The following is a 19,280-nucleotide window of genomic DNA, read 5'->3' on the forward strand; positions in this document are numbered from 1 at the left end:
CAACTGTGATTCCATTATTGAATAATGCGTTTTTGTTTAATTAAATTCAATTAGAAATAATTGGACTATTAAATGAAAATAGGATTATAAATTCTAGAAATAGATTTATAATTAATCTAAGAAATTTCATCGTGGCATCGAATAATCTGTGGTTAATTAATTCCAATGATTGATAATAATCAAAGTTTGGACCATTGTGTGTTCCCGGTCATTTTGTTGAATTTGAAAATATCCCAAGTTTAATCCGGTTCTGAAAATTCGATCTTAGTTATTAATTTAACATATTCTAATTTAATTTTACTTGTTTATATTATCATCAATCACTTTGTCTTTTTGTCTAGATTAAATCGAATAATTTAGATCTTAGTATTTAAATAATAGTCTCTGTGGGATCGATACTTGGACTCGTAGTCCATTTACTATAACTTGACCTATTCCGCTTGCTAGAATTTTTCCCAACCGGAATCGTCGGTCAAGTTTTTGGCACCGTTGCCGGGTACTATTTGTTTAATATTAGGATAAATTATTTATTTGAGACTAGGCATTTATTCTTAGTTCTTATTTTTATTTTTTAAAAGCATTTTTTTTATTATTTTTTATTTCAGATTTTTGCTTTCTTTGGAGCTTGAATTGCGCACTTGAATTTTGATTGCAGGAGTCTAGCTCGTGTTATATGAGCCGTGCTCAAGGCATCGAAAGTCTAGTCCCACTTGATCTAGAGATTGAAAGCACTCTTCGCCGCATCCGTAGAGCTCGAAAGAACAACAACTTGGCTCTTGAATTCGAATCTGAAGAGGAATCTGAATTAGAGCTTAAACTAGAATTTAAAGACATGGCCGGAGAGGAAGATGAGCGTACTTTAATGGAACTTCATAGACCAGTGTTTGGAGGTTATGGCTCTAGTATCGTCCGCCCTAAAATTCAAGCAAACACATTCGAACTGAAGCCGGCCATCATCCAAATGATTAGACTCCAAGTCAAATTTGGAGGATCGCCTTCTGAAGATCCCAATGCACATCTGGAGAACTTTCTGTCAATCTGTGATACAATCAAGTGCAATGGGGTGAGTACTAATGCCATTCGAATCCGATTATTTCCATTTTCCCTACAAGGAGAGGCTATGGAGTGGCTTCGAGACCTTCCAGCTGGTTCTATCATTACATGGGATGGATTAGTCGAGGTATTCATGCACAGGTATTTCCCCCCAACTAAGATTACTCAATTGCGAAATGAAATGACATCATTCAGACAGAGAGATGGAGAATCTTTGAATTTAGTGTGGGCAAGGTTTAAGAAGATGTTGAGAATGTGCCCAAGACATGGTTTTTCGATAGGCCAGCAGGTTGAGACGTTCTATTATGGGGTGGATCCACCTGTGAGATCTATGCTTGATGCAGCGGCCAATGGTAGCTTATACAGGAAAACGCCAACCGCAGCGCTCGAAATCATATCTAATATGGCAGAGAGCAATGTAGGCTGACAAGACAATCGAAGGGAGAAGAAAGTCGGATTCGTTGAAATGGATGCCTTAACAGCGATCACAGCAAAGCTTGATGGATTGACACATCAGATGGCACAGTTACAAGCAAATAAATCACTATCATTCAAACCAGCGCATCAAATTCAGGGAAGCACTGAGATAGTTGGTGGATCATCATCTGGTGACACGCCATTCATGCCAGATATGTCTTGTGAGGGAATACAGTGTTTTGGAGGGGACTCAGTGAATTATGTGGGAAACCAGGGTCGAAAACAATATAATCCATACAGTTTCTCATATAATCCCGGCTGGAGGAATCATCCGAATTTTGGGTCGAGGCAATCAGAAAATTATTTTGAGCAACCACATTTTAATCCTCCACAGCATCCTACACAACAAAAGCCTCCTCAGCAACCACCTAAACCTACGCAAGGTGCAGGACCTTCTATGCCACCCGGATTCAAGCCACAGGATAGCAAGTCAAATCTTGAGGTAATGCTAGCCAAGTACATAGCCGGGAATGAGATGAGATGGCAAAATCACGATGCCATGACGCAAAGAGTGGAGACTCAACTAGGTCAGTTGGCAACAAAAATGGCTACACGAGCTCCGGGTTCACTACCTAGTGACATGGAAAAGAATTCTAAGGGTGTCAATGCAGTCACAGTGACATCTCCCCTGAAGCAAGAAATAGTTGATGTCGAAGAAAATATGAAAGAAAAGGGGTCATCCAAGCAAGAGCCCGAGGACGCAAAGAAAGTAGGTAAGCTTCTAAACTCGAACCCCACTGTTGATATTAATTCACTCCCATTTACCTAAAGAGAAAAGCAATTGCAACTTGATACCCAATTTTCAAAATTCCTTGAGATTTTCAAAAAGCTGCACATAAATATCCCGTTTGCAGAGGCTTTAGCGCAAATGCCCTCCTATGCAAAATTTCTTAAGGATATTTTATCAAACAAGAGGAAACTAGTAGATTTTGAGACAGTGAAGCTTTCGGAGGAATGTTCTGCAATTTTACAAAATAAGTTGCCTCCAAAAGCTAAGGACCAGGTAGCTTCTCTATTCCTTGTACCATAGGAACTTCATTTTTTGGTAAAGCTTTATGTGACTTAGGTTCAAGCATTAATTTAATGCCTTATTCATGTTTTGAGAAGCTAGGAATTGGTGAAGTTAAACATACTACAATTTCCTTACAATTGGCTGAGAGATCTATTAAATACCCTAGGGGAGTAGTAGAGGATGTGTTAGTGAAGGTCGACAAGTTTATTTTCCCAGTGGACTTTGTTGTATTAGATATGGAAGAGGATCGTGAGATTCCTCTTATTATAGGAAGACCGTTTTTAGCCACTGGGAAGGCTCTGATAGATGTACACAAGGGTGAGTTGGTGTTGAGGTTGAATGATGAGAGTGTAGTGTTTAATGTTTTTTCGTCCATCAAATACCCCAATGATACATCTGATTGTCTTAGAATTGATGCTACTAATGAATTTGTTGAGTATGGTTTTCAGGAATTACTTGGTGAGGATCCTTTGGCGGTCTGTTTGACCCATTCATGTACGCAAGAATTGGGCAATCAAGAGCTGGACGAATGTATTCATTATCTGGAAGCAGACAGACCGATTTCAAAAACGGTAAACTCGATGATGGGGAAGCTTGGGCATATCCCACGACCTTTAAAATCATCTATTGAAGAAGCCCCAATCCTAGAGATGAAACCTCTTTGCACTTAAAATATCTATTTTTACTTGATAATGATAAGTTTCCAGTAATCGTGTCCTCTACTTTGACAGGTACGGAAGAAGAAAAGTTGTTGCGAGTTCTGAGAGATAATATCAAAGCCATAGGTTGGAGTATTGCAGACATAAAAGGGATCAGTTCATCCATGTGCATGCACAAAATTCTGATGGAGGCCGATCACAAGACATCTACCCAATTTCTGATAGTAGGTGGGTAAGTCCACTACAAGTAGTTCCGAAAAATGGTGGGATCACGGTCGTAAAAAATGAAAACAATGAGTTGATTCCTACGAGAATTGTTACAGGGTAGCGTGTTTGCATCGATTATAGAAAACTTAATGACGCCACTCGTAAAGACCATTTTCCCCTCCCGTTTATCGATCAAATGTTGGAAAGGTTAGCTGGGCATTCTTTTTACTGTTTCCTGGATGGTTGTTCGGCTTATATGCAAATTCCCATTGACCCTGAAGATCAGGAGAAAACCACATTTACTTGTCCTTATGGGACATTTGCATATAAACGAATGCCATTCGGTTTATGTAATGCACCAGCAACTTTCGAACGATGCATGATCGCAATTTTTCATGACATGATTGAGGATTTCATCGAAATATTCATGGATGATTTTTCTGTTTTGGCTCTTCGTTTGATACTTGTTTGATTAACCTGTCTAAGGTCTTGGAGAGATATGAGGAGTAAAATTTGGTTTTGAGTTGGGAAAAATGTCATTTCATGGTGAGAGAGGGGATTGTGTTGGGGCACAAAATTTCTGAAACTAGGATTGAAGTCGATAAGGCTAAAATTGAATTAATAGAAAAACTCCCAGCCCCGACAAACATTAGAGAAGTGCGTAGTTTTCTAGGACATACAGGGTTCTATCGACGCTTTATAAAAGACTTTTCCTGCACAGCTAAGCCACTGACTAATTTGCTGATAAAAGATGTGTGTTTTGATTTTTCTGATGAGTGTGTGCAGGCATTTCAGGTTTTGAAAGAGAAATTGATCACAACACCTGTGATGATAGCACCTGACTGGGGGTCGCCATTTGAGGTTATGTGTGATGCAAGTGACACAGCTCTAGGGGCAATGTTGGGGCAAAAGAGGGAAAAATGCATCCATGTCATCTACTATGCCAGTATGACACTGTCAGCTGCCCAACTGAACTATGCCACTACAGAGAAGGAGCTTCTTGCTGCGGTTTTTGCTCGGAATAAATTTAGATCTTATTTAATTGGGAGCAAAGTTGTAGTATACATCGATTATTCAGCCTTGAAATATTTGATGGCTAAATAGGATGCAAAACCAAGGCTAATTCGTTGGATTCTTCTGTTGGAGGGATTTGACTTGGAAATGATCGATAGGAAGGGAACAGAGAACCAAGTTGCTGACCATTTCTCGCGTCTGGAGAATCCAAGTTCAGGTAAGGATATTATTCGCGATGATTTCCCGGACGAACAACTTTTTGACATCAACAGTTTACCCTGGTATGCCGATTTCGTTAATTATCTATCCATTAAGTTCATTCCTCCCCATTTTACTTATCAGAAAAAGAAAAAAAATTTCTTAGATTTAAAATATTATTTGTGGGAAGATCCTTATTTGTTTAGAATATGTGCAGATGGCATAGTCCGTAGATGCATTCCCCAAGAAGAGGTAAGTGAAATTTTGTTTCATTGTCATTCTGGTCCGGCTGGAGGCCATTTTGGGTCAACTAGAACTGCGTCAAAAGTCCTCCAGTCTTGTTTTTATTGGCCTACTCTGTTTAAGGACGCGCATGAATATGTTACAAAATGTTCAAATTGTCAGCGCACAGGTAATATCTCTAGGAGACATGAATTGCCTCTCAATAATATTTTGGTGTGTGAGTTATTTGACGTCTGGGGTATAGATTTCATGGGTCCGTTCCCAGTTTCTTTTGGGAACAAGTATATTTTGGTGGCTGTAGATTATGTGTCTAAATGGGTGGAGGCACTTGCATGCAAAACGAATGATTCTAGGGTTGTCGTTCAATTTCTCATGAAAAATATTTTCTCACGTTTTGGCACACCTAGAACCATTATTAGCGATGGTGGTACTCACTTTTGTAATCGTCAGTTTGACAGTCTGTTAGCTAAGTATGAGGTCCGACATAAGGTGGCAACACCTTATCATCCTCAGACTAGTGGCCAAGTCGAAGTATCGAATAGGGAACTTAAACGCATTCTTGAGAAGATTGTCGGTGCTTCAAGGAAAGAATGGTCTAGAAAACTGGACGATGCACTTTGGGCTTACCGTACTGCTTTTAAAACCCCAATTGGCATGTCTCCTTTTAAATTGTTGTATGGGAAGTCGTGTCACCTACCTGTTGAACTTGAACATAAGGCTTATTGGGCTACTAAATTTTTAAATTTTGATGCTAAAGCCACAGGTGACGAGAGAGTACTGCAACTGAACGAATTGAATGAGTTTAGGTTGGATGCGTATGAGAATGCCAAGCTTTACAAGGAGAAAACCAAACGCTGGCATGATCAGACATCGTTCATCGAGAATTCGTGGTGGGACAACTGGTATTGTTATTCAATTCGCGACTGAAGTTGATGCCAGGTAATTTGCGTTCACGGTGGTCAGGACCATACACCATCACGCAAGTTTTCCCTTATGGAACATTGGAGATCAATAGTGAAGCAACTGGAGCATTCAAGGTGAATGGGCATAGGCTGAAGTTTGATCGAGCAAAACTTGCACAGTGAATAGTCCCAAAATTTATTTTATAAATGAATGCTCAATTTAAATATCGCAAGTGCATGATAGTCAAGTTATAATAAACGTAAGTGAATACGAGTATCGTTCCACAAGGACTGCGTTACACTATTTTCATTTTCAAGTAAAATTTCTTTAGCAACGATAAAATGAGTTGATGATTAATCTAATGTAAATTAAACAACTAAAATAAATAAAATGCAAAGAAAACGTATTCAAGAAAGCAATGATTAATTTGGATTAAATCAAATGAGAAATGAATTTGTTGGGAATTAGCAGTTCACCTACCACTCGTGTTTAAATAATTACACTCGACTTTTACTCGTGAATTCGACGGAATTCCCTAGAATAATTAATATACTCTGTCGAGCTATATTAATACTAATCATAAACATGCAGTACTCAAGTGTCCTCAAATATTTAACAGTTCAAGATTGCATTACATTCTATGGAATCCACTAGCTTTCATTCGGGTGAACTATCACTATCGACACGTACCCAATTCCGTATATCTACTAAAATTGCAAATCCGTGGTTTATACTATTTGCTTCTATTGTTGATTATTTTATCGAAATCATCAACCACATGAAATAATCAAAGGAAGTTAGCTAGGCTTCGATTGAAACAAGAACGAACAATAGCATAAACAACTCACTAATAAAAACGTCGAGAAATAATGTTAAACACCGAGTACGGTGTAGGATCCCCTCAAATCCCAACAAATCTAGAGTTTAGCTACTGAAATTCATCATAAAAACTAACAATCAATGTAAGAAATAAAATACTGAATAATGAAAATACTAAAGATGACGATGGATGACGGCCACGACGCGTGGAAATCTCGAGGTCTTCGAAATCTCCTCCTTCTAGCCTCCCCTCCAAGAAAAAGTGATGAAAAAATTATCAAAAGTCTGACAAAAATGGCTGATCTCGTGTCTTAGGTTTTGGTGTAGGATAGAGTCCATAAAAAGTTGGAAACAAATCTTCCCGAATCTCGCTTCTCGCTAGGGCGGTATATTTTGACCGCTCTAGCAAGAGGTCCTCGAATAAACTTCCTCGAGCACGTCCCTGGTTTCGTTGGGGCGGTCACTTTTGACTGCCCTAGCGAGACACTTGCGCAAAATAATCCTCGGTCAGACCACAATGCTCGCTGGGGCGGTCACTTTTGACCGCCCGAGCGAGACCTCTTCGATATTATGCCAAAGTTTCTCCCACTTTTTGGTTCAATTCCTACAAAATAACCACAGAATACACGAGATCAGTCAAATGCTAAATAATGCTAAAAAAATGCAAAATTCAACTAAAACAAACTAATATGATGCATGAATGCGACTCAAAACCAACACTAAAAACACTTAAAAACGAGTCCTATCAACCCTCTCATACTAACCTTTTGCTCGCCGACACTAATTTGAACGTGTGTGTGTCATGATGGGTCTAGTCATTCGTACTTCAAATAGATCAATCATCAAATCATGCGAGTCACTCATTTAACACTTCAATACAAGTCTCACTAGCATGCACCCCCGTGTCCATTTATCACTAACCATAACTTGAGCTTTATTCAATTCTTAAGTGCAGATAAGGGTGTCGAAAAGAAGGAAAATAAGCTCAAGTGGCTAAAAGTCGGGAGTACACCGATCATTTTCATTGTGCAATCGTCAAGACTTTTCGTCTGACTTTCCTCGTCTCCTTACATCTCCAAATTTTAGCCTAGGAATAGAATTTAATTCATTTTATTTCGGCTCCCCCTCACCTTACATCTCCACCATTTTTTCTCTTTTTTTTTAATGCACAATTTTCACACATGTACTCCCTAGGCTAAGAATATATAACCTTGGATTACAGCTGGTTAGGGGTATGATATTTTTATTCAGTGCATTGAAAAGGGGGTATATGTAAAGTTCAATGCAAATCAAATGTTCTCATTCAAGGTCCCAATTAGTGACTTATTTTCACGGGTTTACATGCTAAATCAACTCATAAATTATGCCTTTCAAGTTAACCACACAAAACCTTCAAATTTCACCATTATTCCTACAAAATTCTAGTCCCCACACATGTGTGCTCAAAAAGTTCAAACTTTGTGCCAAAATTCATGCTTTAACAATCAAGAGTACCATTCATGAAGTGACCCAATCAATACTTTTGTATACTATCAATCCAACCTCATCATTGGCTCATAAACTATGTCTTCTCACCATAAACGACACCAAACAAAAGAAATGCAACGAATAACTAAGCAAACATAACAATCTACCCCCCTCATACTAGAGTTGTGCAATGCCCTCATTGCACAAAACGAAACAGACACTAAAAACATAAAAACTCATAAATGTAAATGCAAAGACAGAATATGAAAAATAAAAAGAAAGAGGAAACAGTAAACTCCCCTGATCATAAATCGTCCTCCTCCTCATTCTCAGGCGGTGGAACTCCCTCTTCAGCTGCTGGGGGCATTGGATAATGGTACTGAAACTGGAAGGGTGGCGGGTATGCGGGTGTAGGTGGCCGTCCGGAAGTGTCGATGCCCAAATGAGTCGAGATCCCCTGTACCAAGTATTCGATGGTCTGAATGTGAGCCTGATTAACGGCCTGGTACTGCGTCTGATAAATGGCCCAAGCGCCCAATTCGTCGACGCGATCTCGCATGGCATGGCGGCGTGGCTGCGGAGGTGGTGGTGCCTTTCCTAAGGCCGGAGGAGGTTGAGCTGCTCTCCCATACTCGAAAAATACCTCCTCGGGCAGCTCAGCCTGTCGCTTCTTCCTCTTGGATTTATAAAGAGCCTCATCAATGGCTCTCATCGGCGGTAACCACTCATCATCATCTGCGAATGTCACTCCCGCTCGGGCACATAGCTCAGTCACTATTGTCGGGAAGTAAAAAGCCAAATTGCTACTATTAATACACATGTTAAGCTGTCCGAAAATGAGCTTTCCCACATCAATCACCATCCCAGTACAGATGGCATAAAGAACAACCGCCCGCTCACGCTGCACATCACTCGTATGGCCGACCGGCATCAATCTCTTAGACAAGAATGCGTACCACAATGCCTCCTCCACTTTCAAAATTTTTTCAAGAAAGACCGTATAAGTCCCCGGTTGTTTCCACGTGGTGCCCGGATAACAGAGTGTGCGAATGATCAAATCATAATCTGGGTTAAGCACCCACGCCTGAAACACCGAATCGTCCACCGACGGTAAACCCAACATTGCATTGATCGTCTCGGAATCATACGGGACTAGATGTCCCCTCACTAATGCCTTATACTCATTCCCCTCTGGAGCATTGGCATAAAATTCACGCACAACCGGAACCACTGCTGCATTCGGTTGTGCTACAAAGGTATTCCACCCTCTTCTTTCTATTTGGGACTCCGAAAATTGACCGATAAGAAACGAGCTAAATCCACGCTCAGGGATTGGTTTCCTATGTAGTCTAGCATGCTCAAATCTCTCCCTAGATTTTTCATTCACAAACATAGATGGAGTGGAACGAGAACTAGAAGCACCATGAGTTACCTTAGATCTTTTGGGTGCCATTGTGGAAAATTGGAGAAGAGCACAAGTAGCCCGTAGTAGGAGGATGTTTTCCGGAACTTGGTGTCGGTCGGGAACGGAAGAGGCGGCCGGAAATCTTGGGTTCGCCGGAGAGTTGAGTTCTTGACCGGAAAAATCGCGTCTTGAAACTTGGTGAAGGTGAGGGTACACGATTGTACCTGAAATTTTGTGAGAAGAGATGAATTGAGTGAGATTGAGAGATTGGGAGCGAAAAAAATCGGGAAGGGGGCGAGGGTTTCGAAGTGGAGAAGAAAAGAGAAGAGGAAAGTTTTTATAATCTGCGCGACTCGCTAGGGCGGTCAAAACTGACCGCCCGAGCGAGAAGTTTTCGAAAAAAAGTGTTTGAAAAATACGAGTTCTCGCTGGGGCGGTAACCGTTGACCGCCCTAGCGAGGAGTTCTAGACTTAAAACCTTTAAAAAAAACGTATCTCTCGCGGGGGCGGTCAATTATGACCGCCCTAGCGAGGAGTTTTCGGCGACTATATATTTGAAAAATGCGAGTGCCCGCTGGGGCGGTCAGTTTTGACCGCCCTAGCGAGACAGTCTCGTTTTTAAAATGAATGCAATGCCATGCAACTACCTAAATGCAAATGATGCGATTGAAAAAAAAGAAAATATAATTAAAATCAATATAAGGAGTCGAAGTAGTTCTCAATTTATAGTCTAGAGCTCGACTTTTCACCCATGTCCTCAATGACTGTCATGGAGCCGAGTGACTCCAATTTGTGGCTCAATTGTGCCACCGATATAGTGCTTCAATCTTTGAGCGTTCACAGTAAATGTCCCTTCCTTTCCATCATGCAACACCACTGCACCCGATGGGAACACCTTGGCTATAGTGAATGGTCCTGACCATCTTGAATTTAGCTTGCCCGGAAAGAGTCGTAAGCGAGAATTGTATAACAACATCGCTTCACCCACTTTGAATTCCCTTCTTATAATGTGTTTATCATGGGCTCGTTTGGTGCGTTCCTTGTAAGATAGTGCAAGATCATAAGCTTTTCCTCGAAACTCATCTAATTGATTCAACTGCAGCAATCGTTTTTCACCTGCAAGAGCAAAATCAAAGTTTAGTGCTTTGGTCGCCCAATATGCTCTATGCTCTAATTCTACTGGTAGATGACATGCTTTACCAAAAAGCAACCTATATGGTGTAGTGCCTATAGGTGTTTTAAAAGCAGTACGATAAGCCCACAAAGCATCATCTAACCGAATGGACCAGTCCTTTCTATTCACATTAACCGTCTTTTCTAGAATCCTCTTAATTTCTCGATTGGATACTTCAACTTGTCCACTAGTTTGGGGATGGTATGGAGTGGAAACCTTGTGGGTGACACCATATTTGCCCAACAGTTTTATCAAAAATTTTGTTGCAAAAATGGGTGCCACCATCACTTATGATTGCACGTGGTGCACCAAATCGATTAAAAATATGTTTCTTCAAAAATTTTAACACCACTTGTGCATCATTAGTGGCACAAGCCTCTGCCTCCACCCATTTAGATACATACTCCACTGCCACCAAAATATATTTTTTCGTGAAAGAACTAGGAAACGGTCCCATAAAGTCTATCCCCCACACATCAAAAACCTCACACTCAATGATATTATTTAAAGGCATTTCGTGACGGTTAGAGATGTTACCTGTCCGCTGGCATTTATCACAATGTAGCACATAATAACGAGCATCTTTAAAGAGAGTTGGCCAATAAAAGCCACTTTCAAGTACCTTGGATGCCGTCCTTATTGGTCCGAAATGACCACCTACCTCACGGTCATGGCAATGGTTGAGAATTCGATCAAACTCCTCCTCCGCAACACACCGTCTTATCATGTAATCTGCACAAATTTTAAACAAAAACGGTTCCTCCCAAAAATAGTATTTCACGTCAGAAAAGAATTTCTTTCGTTGGTGAAACGATAGGTTTGGTGGAGGTGTGCCTGTGACAAGAAAGTTAGCGAAATTTGCATACCATGGACACTGTTTCATCTCAAGCAATTGTTCATCAGGAAACCAGTCATCTATATCATCGTCACTGCCCTTAATTCTAACATGCTCAAGCCTAGACAGATGATCAGCAACTACATTTTCCACACCCTTTTTATCTCGAATCTCGAGATCAAATTCTTGCAATAATAAAATCCACCTAATTAACCTAGGTTTCGCATCTTTCTTAGCAAGCAAGTATTTGAGGGCAGAATGATCTGTATACACAGTTACTTTAGACAGAACAAGGTATGAATGAAATTTATCGAAAGCAAATACTATAGCAAGTAATTCCTTTTCAGTAGTAGCGTAATTCAATTGAGCATCATTTAAAGTCTTACTTGCATAGTAGATGGTATGAAATACCTTGTTCTTCCTTTGACCCAACACTGCACCAACAGCTGTATCACTAGCATCGCACATCACCTCAAACGGTAACTCCCAATCAGGGGCAGTCAGAACAGGTGCTGTCACCAAGCATTCCTTGAGTATCTCGAATGCATGCAAACAAGCAGAATCAAAATTAAATTCAACATCTTTCATCAACAAAGAGGATAAAGGTTTAGCAATTTTAGAAAAATCTTTAATAAAGCGCCTATAAAAACCAGCATGCCCTAGGAAACTTCTAACTCCTTTTATTGATGAAGGTGGTGGTAGGTTTTTGATTACTTCCACCTTGGCCTTGTCAACATCAATTCCATTCTTTGATACCTTGTGTCCTAACACAATCCCCTCTTGAACCATAAAATGACACTTCTCCCAATTTAACACTAAACTGCTCTCTTCACATCTAATTAACACCAAGCTCAAATTCTCTAAACATTCATTAAATGAGGAGCCAAAAATAGAGAAGTCATCCATAAAAATTTCAAGGAAATTTTCAGTCATGTCATGAAAGATAGCGGTCATGCATCTTTGAAATGTTGCAGGTGCATTGCATAAACCAAAGGGCATACGCCTAAACGCAAAAGTACCATAAGGGCAAGTGAAAGTAGTTTTCTCTTGGTCCACAGGTGCAATTGTGATTTGATTGTATCCCGAATATCCATCTAAAAAGCAATAAAATTCATGACCTGCTAATCGTTCAATCATTTGATCGATAAATGGCAAGGGAAAGTGATCTTTACGGGTTGCATCATTCAATTTCCTATAATCTATGCACACACGCCAACCCGTAACAATTCTAGTGGGAATCAACTCATTTTTTTCATTAGTAATAACAGTAATCCCACCCTTTTTAGGCACACAATGTACAGGACTTACCCACGCACTATCAGAGATAGGATAGATAATACCTGAATCCAGAAGTTTAATTGTTTCAGCTTTTACTACCTCTTGCATCTTTGGATTGAGTCTCCTCTGTGGTTGTGCTAGAGGTGAGTATTTATCTTCCATCATTTTGTGCATGCAGATCGAAGGACTTATCCCTTTTATGTCTGAAACCTTCCAAGCGAATGCTCCTTTATGCTCCTTAAGGACTCCCAAGAGCTTACTCTCCATATCATCTGTCAAAGAAGAGGAAATAATAACAGGTAATTTATTATTTTCTCCTAAATATATGTACTTGAGATGTGGAGGTAGTGGTTTGAGCTCCAAAGTAGGTGGCTCCTCTAGGCTTGACTTTTGAGGCATTAAATCTTTTCTGTCTCCCAATTCCTCTAGTCTAAGCCTCACTTGCTTTCTCCAAGGTGGAATGGCATTCAAGTGAGCTACCATCTCCATCTTTTCCTCGTCTAGCTCGTCCTCCTGCTTTTCAGTAGTGAGAGTGGCCTCCAATGGTTCTTTCAATCCATCCTGCATAAAATCACAAACGAGAGAATCCACGACATCAATACGAAAACAACTATCATTGTGCATTGTGTGCTTGAGAGTATTAAAGACATCTAAAATAATTTCTTCTTCTCCAACTCTCAGTCTCAATTTCCCCTCTTCAACATCAATCAGCGCTTTCCCTGTAGCCAGAAACGGTCTCCCTAGGATTAAAGACATCTTTAAATCTTCTTCCATGTCAAGTATCACAAAATCTGCAGGAAAAATGAACTTATCCACTTTCACCAAATCATCTTCGATAATCCCACGTGGATACTTGACAGATCTGTCAGCCAGCTGCAACGACATCCTGGTTGGCTTGGGTTCACCTAATCCCAGTCTCCTAAACACAGAAAAAGGCATCAGATTAATACTCGCACCAAGATCACATAGAGCTTTATGAAAATTAATGTCACCAATAATGCAAGGTATAGAGAAACTCCCTGGATCTTTTTGCTTAGGAGGCATCTTGTTTTGAACTAAAGCGGAGCAATTTTCGGTCAAATTCACCGTCATATGATCTTCTAGCTTCCGCTTATTTGCTAAGATATCTTTCAAGAATTTTGCATAACTTGGCATATTCAATAAAGCATCAGCAAAAGGAATGTTAATATGCAATTTTTTAAATATCTCAAGAAATTTACCAAATTGTGCATCTAATTTAGCTTTCTTCATTGCTGCAGGAAAAGGTGGAGGGATAACAATTTTATTCTGTGCAATAGGTGTAGATGTAGAGTTAGAAGACTTACCTCCTCGATTTTCCACCTTATCCTCACCGTGCTTGGTCTTTTCCTCATTAGACTCGAGTGCTTTTCCACTACGCAATTCCACCGCCTTCACATGTTCTCTTGGGTTAGTTTCCGTGTTGCTTGGCAAAGCTCCTTGCTCCCTATTAGCAATCAACTTAGCCAATTGTCCAATTTGATTCTCTAACCCCTTTATGGATGCATTTTGGTTCTGAAATCTCGTCTCTGTTGCAGAAATAAATTGAGTCATCATTTGCTCTAAATTGGACTTCTCCTCCCGAGACGGTTCTGGCTTGAATCCTTGGTGCATCCCATATGGTGGACCTCTTTGTTGGCGATTTTGGTTGTTTTGACCTCCCCATGAAAATTTTGGGTGATTCCTCCATCCCGGATTATATGTGTTCGAGTAAGGGTCATTTCTAGGACGGTTCTGGAATCCCACTTGTTTTACCGGTGCTCCCTCAGGCACATAGAATGGATTGCCATCTTGGCAATCCTGCACATCATGCTCACCCCCACACTTATCACAGAAAATTTCTTGCAGACGCATAGCCGACCCACTCATGCTCATCCCATCAATCTTTCTATTCAAAGCCTCTAACTGTGCTGAAACCGCCGACAAATCATTAACTTGATTAACTCCAGCACCTCGTCTCTGCCTATCAGACTGAGGATGATAGCTACTAGCAGCCATCTCCTCCAATAACTCATATCCTTCCTCCGCCGTCTTTCTCAGTAAGTTACCACAGGCAGCAGCATCTATCATAGTACGGTTAGGAGTAAGCAGACCGTAGTAGAAAGTTTGAACAACTAACCCAAGAGGCAGCTCATGGTGTGGACATCTCCTCAACAAGGCCTTGTAGCGCTCCCATGCCTCGTAAAGTGACTCTTGCTCATATTGAGCAAAAGTAGTAATGTCGGCTCTAAGCTTCATAGTCTTCGACGGAGGAAAGTACCTGATTAGGAATGCCTTTGCCATATCCTCCCATGTAGTAATAGACCCTACAGGCAAACAGTTTAACCACGACTTAGCTTTATCTCTCAGTGAAAATGGAAATAAACGCAAACGAACAGCATCATCAGACACGCCATTAAACTTAAAAGTATCACAAATTTCAAGAAAGTCAGCTATATGAGAATTAGGGTCGTCAAGTGCACTTCCCCCAAATTGGACAGTGTTCTGAATCATCTGAATGATAGCTGGCTTGATCTCAAACTGATTAACTCAGATGACTGGTCTTACGATGCTTGGACGTGCTCCATCAAGAGACGGCTGTGCATAATCCAACATCGGTATACGCCTTGGCTCCTCTCTGTGTTGCTCGTCTTCTATTTTTTCCTTCGCTCTTTGCTGCTGTAGTCGACGTCTAGCTGTGCGTTCAATCTCGGGGTCAAAAGGCTCAAGCTTAAACTCGAGTGATCTTCGCATGTACCACAAGAAAAATCCGCAACACAATGAGAGTATCAAATAACAATAAAATAAATAATACTAAAGAATTTAAATGAAAAATAAAAAATTGTGAATCAACAGTCCCCGGCAACGGCGCCAAAAACTTGATCGAGCAAAACTTGCACAGTGAATAGTCCCAAAATTTATTTTATAAATGAAAGTTCGATTTAAATATCGCAAGTGCACGATAGTCAAGTTATAATAAACGTAAGTGAATACGAGTATCGTTCCACAAGGACTGCGTTACACTATTTTTATTTTCAAGTAAAATTTCTTTAGCAACGATAAAATGAGTTGATGATTAATCTAATGTAAATTAAACAACTAAAATAATTAAAATGCAAAGAAAACGTATTCAAGAAAGCAATGATTAATTTGGATTAAATCAAATGAGAAATGAATGTGTTGGGAATTAGCAGTTCACCTACCACTCGTGTTTAAATAATTACACTCGACTTTTACTCGTGCATTCGACGGAATTCCCTAGACTAATTAATATACTCTGTCGAGCTATATTAATACTTATCATAAACATGCAGTACTCAAGTGTCCTCAAATATTTAACAGTTCAAGATTGCATTACATTCTATGGAATCCACTAGCTTTCATTCGGGTGAACTATCACTATCGACACGTACCCAATTCCGTATATCTACTAAAATTGCAAATCCGTGGTTTATACTATTTGCTTCTATTGTTGATTATTCTATCGAAATCATCAACAACATGAAATAATCAAAGGAAGTTAGCTAGGCTTCGATTGAAACAAGAATGAATAATAGCATAAACAAATCACTAATAAAAACGTCGAGAAATAATGTTAAACACCGAGTACGGGGTAGGATCCCCTCAAATCCCAACAAATCTAGAGTTTAGCTACTGAAATTCATGATAAAAACCAACAATCAATGTAAGAAATAAAATACTGAATAATGAAAATACTAAAGATGACGATGAATGACGGCCACGACGCGTGGAAATCTCGAGGTCTTCGAAATCTCCTCCTTCCAGCCTCCCCTCCAAGAAAAAGTGATGAAAAAATTATCAAAAGTCTGACAAAAACGGCTGATCTCGTGTCTTAGGTTTTGGTGTAGGATAGAGTCCATAAAAAGTTGGAAACAAATCTTCCCGAATCTCGCTTCTAGCTAGGGCGGTATATTTTGACTGCCCTAGCGAGAGGTCCTCGAATAAACTTCCTCGAGCACGTCCCTGGTTTCACTGGGGCGGTCACTTTTGACCGCCCTAGCGAGACACTTGCGCAAAATAATCCTCGGCCAGACCACAATGCTCGCTGGGGCGGTCACTTTTGACCGCCCTAGCGAGACCTCTTCGATATTATACCAAAGTTTCTCCCACTTTTTGGTTCAATTCCTACAAAATAACCACAGAATACACGAGATCAGTCAAATGCTAAATAATGCTAAAAAAATGCAAAATTCAAATAAAACAAACTAATATAATGCATGAATGCGACTCAAAACCAACACTAAAAACACGTAAAAACGAGTCCTATCAAAGGTCTATCGTGGTGGTACCATGCCCGATTAGCCGACCACTGTGGATCTGCAGGATCCAAACTAAATAAAGGAAGCACAGTCAGACTATCGACTATAAATTTAGCGCTTGATGGGAGGCAACCCAGTGTTTATTTTTATTTTTTCTTTCATCTTTTATTTCAGTTTTCTTTCTTTTTGTTCCATGCATATCTCGTGAGCTAATCTCAGTCAATGGTCGTGCAGGTAATTTATTCACTGGCGGTGGGATTTCTCAAGTGTGGGGAGTCTATCAGGACGAGCGGTTTCAGAACGTTAAATAGACCAGGGAAGTTTCTGTACAATTCTTGCATCTTGTGTGCTTTCTTGAGTTTCAATTTTGATGTATAGATTTATATGATTGTACATCCCTGGCTTCGCATATGTATTTTGTTCGGAATGTTGAGTGCATTGATTTTTTTTTAAAAAAATAATAATAATAATAATATTGGATTTTCGAGCTGGCACAGACCTACATTCGGATCCATACACGGGGTCCGTGCCTCATTTCTTCCCAAATTTTAGATTTTTCGAGCCGACACGGACCCGCACCCGGATCTCTACACGGGTTCCGTGTCTATTCATTCCCAGATTTTCGAAATTCCGAGCCGACCTGGACCTGTGCATGGACCACTACACGAGGTCCGTGTCAACGCTTTCAGAATTACCCAGTTTCGCACAAGAGCACGGACCTCTACACGGACCCCTACACGGGGTCCGTGCCTTCTATTTTTTTGACAGAACCAAACTAAAATCGCGAGTGCCTTTTCTGAAAACCTAAACCCCTAAAATCAAAACTCCTTCCACCGCCGCCTCCAGCCGAAAACCGTCGACCCACGCCGCTTCCTGCCACCCCTCGCCTTCAAAAACCTCCCAGCATCACCACCTTCCACCACCGCTCTTACCGCCATCTACTGAGAAACCGTGGATCCACTCCACCACCATAAATTTGTATCTACACAGCCCCTGCTCCACCAGCTGCACCGCCACACTCCGGTAAGCGTGGCTTCCCCTTCCATCCCATAGGAATATAGCATGTTCGTCCGATTATCGTTTGAGTATTAGTTTCAGTTGTTGGGTGCTATTCTTTGATTTGTGGGCTGTTTGGAATTTGATTGTGTCAAGGATCTCCTTGTTATTAATTGAGTCCATCTTCGAGATAGTATGTTGTTGAGCATGATGATGTTGGATTAATTGGCTTTGTGTGTTGTATTTCGGTTGATTGGGTGGGTATCAGACTTTGCTTGTACAAGAGTTTAATTATTACCATTTTGCGGAAATCAGTGGTTGGGTTGTTCGGTTTGATTGATTGGATTGTGGTGATTGATTTTTTTGAGTGTTCGGATATATTTGTTTGAATCAAAATGCCTCCTCGAAAACAGAGCAACAAGCGTGCACGAAGCGGTGCTTCCTCGTCCTCCGAGTCCGCCAGGTTGCCATTTGATGCTATAAGGTTCACCTGCCGAGAGATTTTCAATTGGTACTCGGCGCTTCATGGGAACTCCGCCATTGTGGAATGTTCTATCCATCCGCGGATTGAGCACGAGGTGCCACTCCGGGCAGAGTTTGATAAATTTGGATGGGGACCTATTCTGGACATTGCCGGACCGTATTACCCCGATCTAGTATGGCAATTCTATGCCAATGTTGAGGAAAAAGAGACGACCGGGCTGCCACATTTGTGCACTTACGTCAAAGGAGTGCCTATTGAGTTGACCATCACATACTTGGCCGTGATTTTGAATGTCCCTAATGAAGGGCCGCCTGTGTCCTTCAATCAGGTGGATATCTTCCTTTCGGAACCTTGAACCTCGGTGCCACCTCCAGTATCACACCTCTTACTGGCTCCCGCTCCAGTGTCCTCCCGACGTCCCTCTCGCTGCTGGATCGTCTCATCTGCTACTTTGCGAGGGCGAATATCATTACAAGAAAAGCTAGGAACAATGAGGTTCGCCATATGGATCTCTATATCATCGACAAGATGTTGAATGGTTTGGGGACATTCCTGTTATTCTGGTGGCGTCGATCATCCTTTCCCAAATGCGCTCAGTCGCCCACATCGACCCCACGAAGAATAGGACACCCTATGCCCCCTACCCTATCATCATCTCCAGGATCTTGGCAGCCCATAGTGTCGATCTCACTGGCGAGACTTCTCTCCTTCCCACATCTACGCAGATGCTCACCACCCAGGCCATGCAGGGCATGTACTTTATCTTCCGACAGGGTGCA

The 19,280-nt window shown here is 40.9% G+C and overlaps 1 protein-coding gene and 1 non-coding gene across 2 annotated transcripts; both read left to right on the forward strand.

Annotated features, from left to right (window-relative positions):
- The first annotated feature begins 1,519 nt into the window (after nt 1-1,519).
- Nucleotides 1,520-5,790, forward strand: LOC140805414 (uncharacterized). Its single transcript, XM_073161686.1, has 7 exons — nt 1,520-2,243; nt 2,385-2,533; nt 2,638-3,114; nt 4,195-4,416; nt 4,513-4,639; nt 5,108-5,515; nt 5,627-5,790. The coding sequence occupies exons 1-7, from the start codon at nt 1,520-1,522 to the stop codon at nt 5,788-5,790; spliced, it is 2,271 nt and encodes a 756-aa protein (XP_073017787.1).
- Nucleotides 5,791-14,890: 9,100 nt separating this feature from the next.
- On the forward strand, nt 14,891-14,997 carry LOC140806460 (small nucleolar RNA R71). Its single transcript, XR_012112533.1, has one exon. It is a non-coding gene; the product is annotated as a small nucleolar RNA R71 (small nucleolar RNA).
- The last annotated feature ends 4,283 nt before the right edge of the window (nt 14,998-19,280 follow it).

Source organism: Primulina eburnea, chromosome 11 (assembly GCF_022965805.1).
Source record: "Primulina eburnea isolate SZY01 chromosome 11, ASM2296580v1, whole genome shotgun sequence".
Taxonomy (NCBI): Eukaryota; Viridiplantae; Streptophyta; class Magnoliopsida; order Lamiales; family Gesneriaceae; genus Primulina; species Primulina eburnea.

Coding starts and splice junctions, on each gene's coding strand:
- LOC140805414 (XM_073161686.1), top strand. CDS start 1,520: ATGGATGCCTTAACAGCGATCACAGCAAAGCTTGATGGATTGACACAT. Junction 2,534..2,637: donor CTCCAAAAGCTAAGGACCAG/GTAGCTTCTCTA, acceptor TGTTTTGAGAAG/CTAGGAATTGGTGAAGTTAA. Junction 3,115..4,194: donor ACAGACCGATTTCAAAAACG/GTAAACTCGATG, acceptor GAGTGTGTGCAG/GCATTTCAGGTTTTGAAAGA.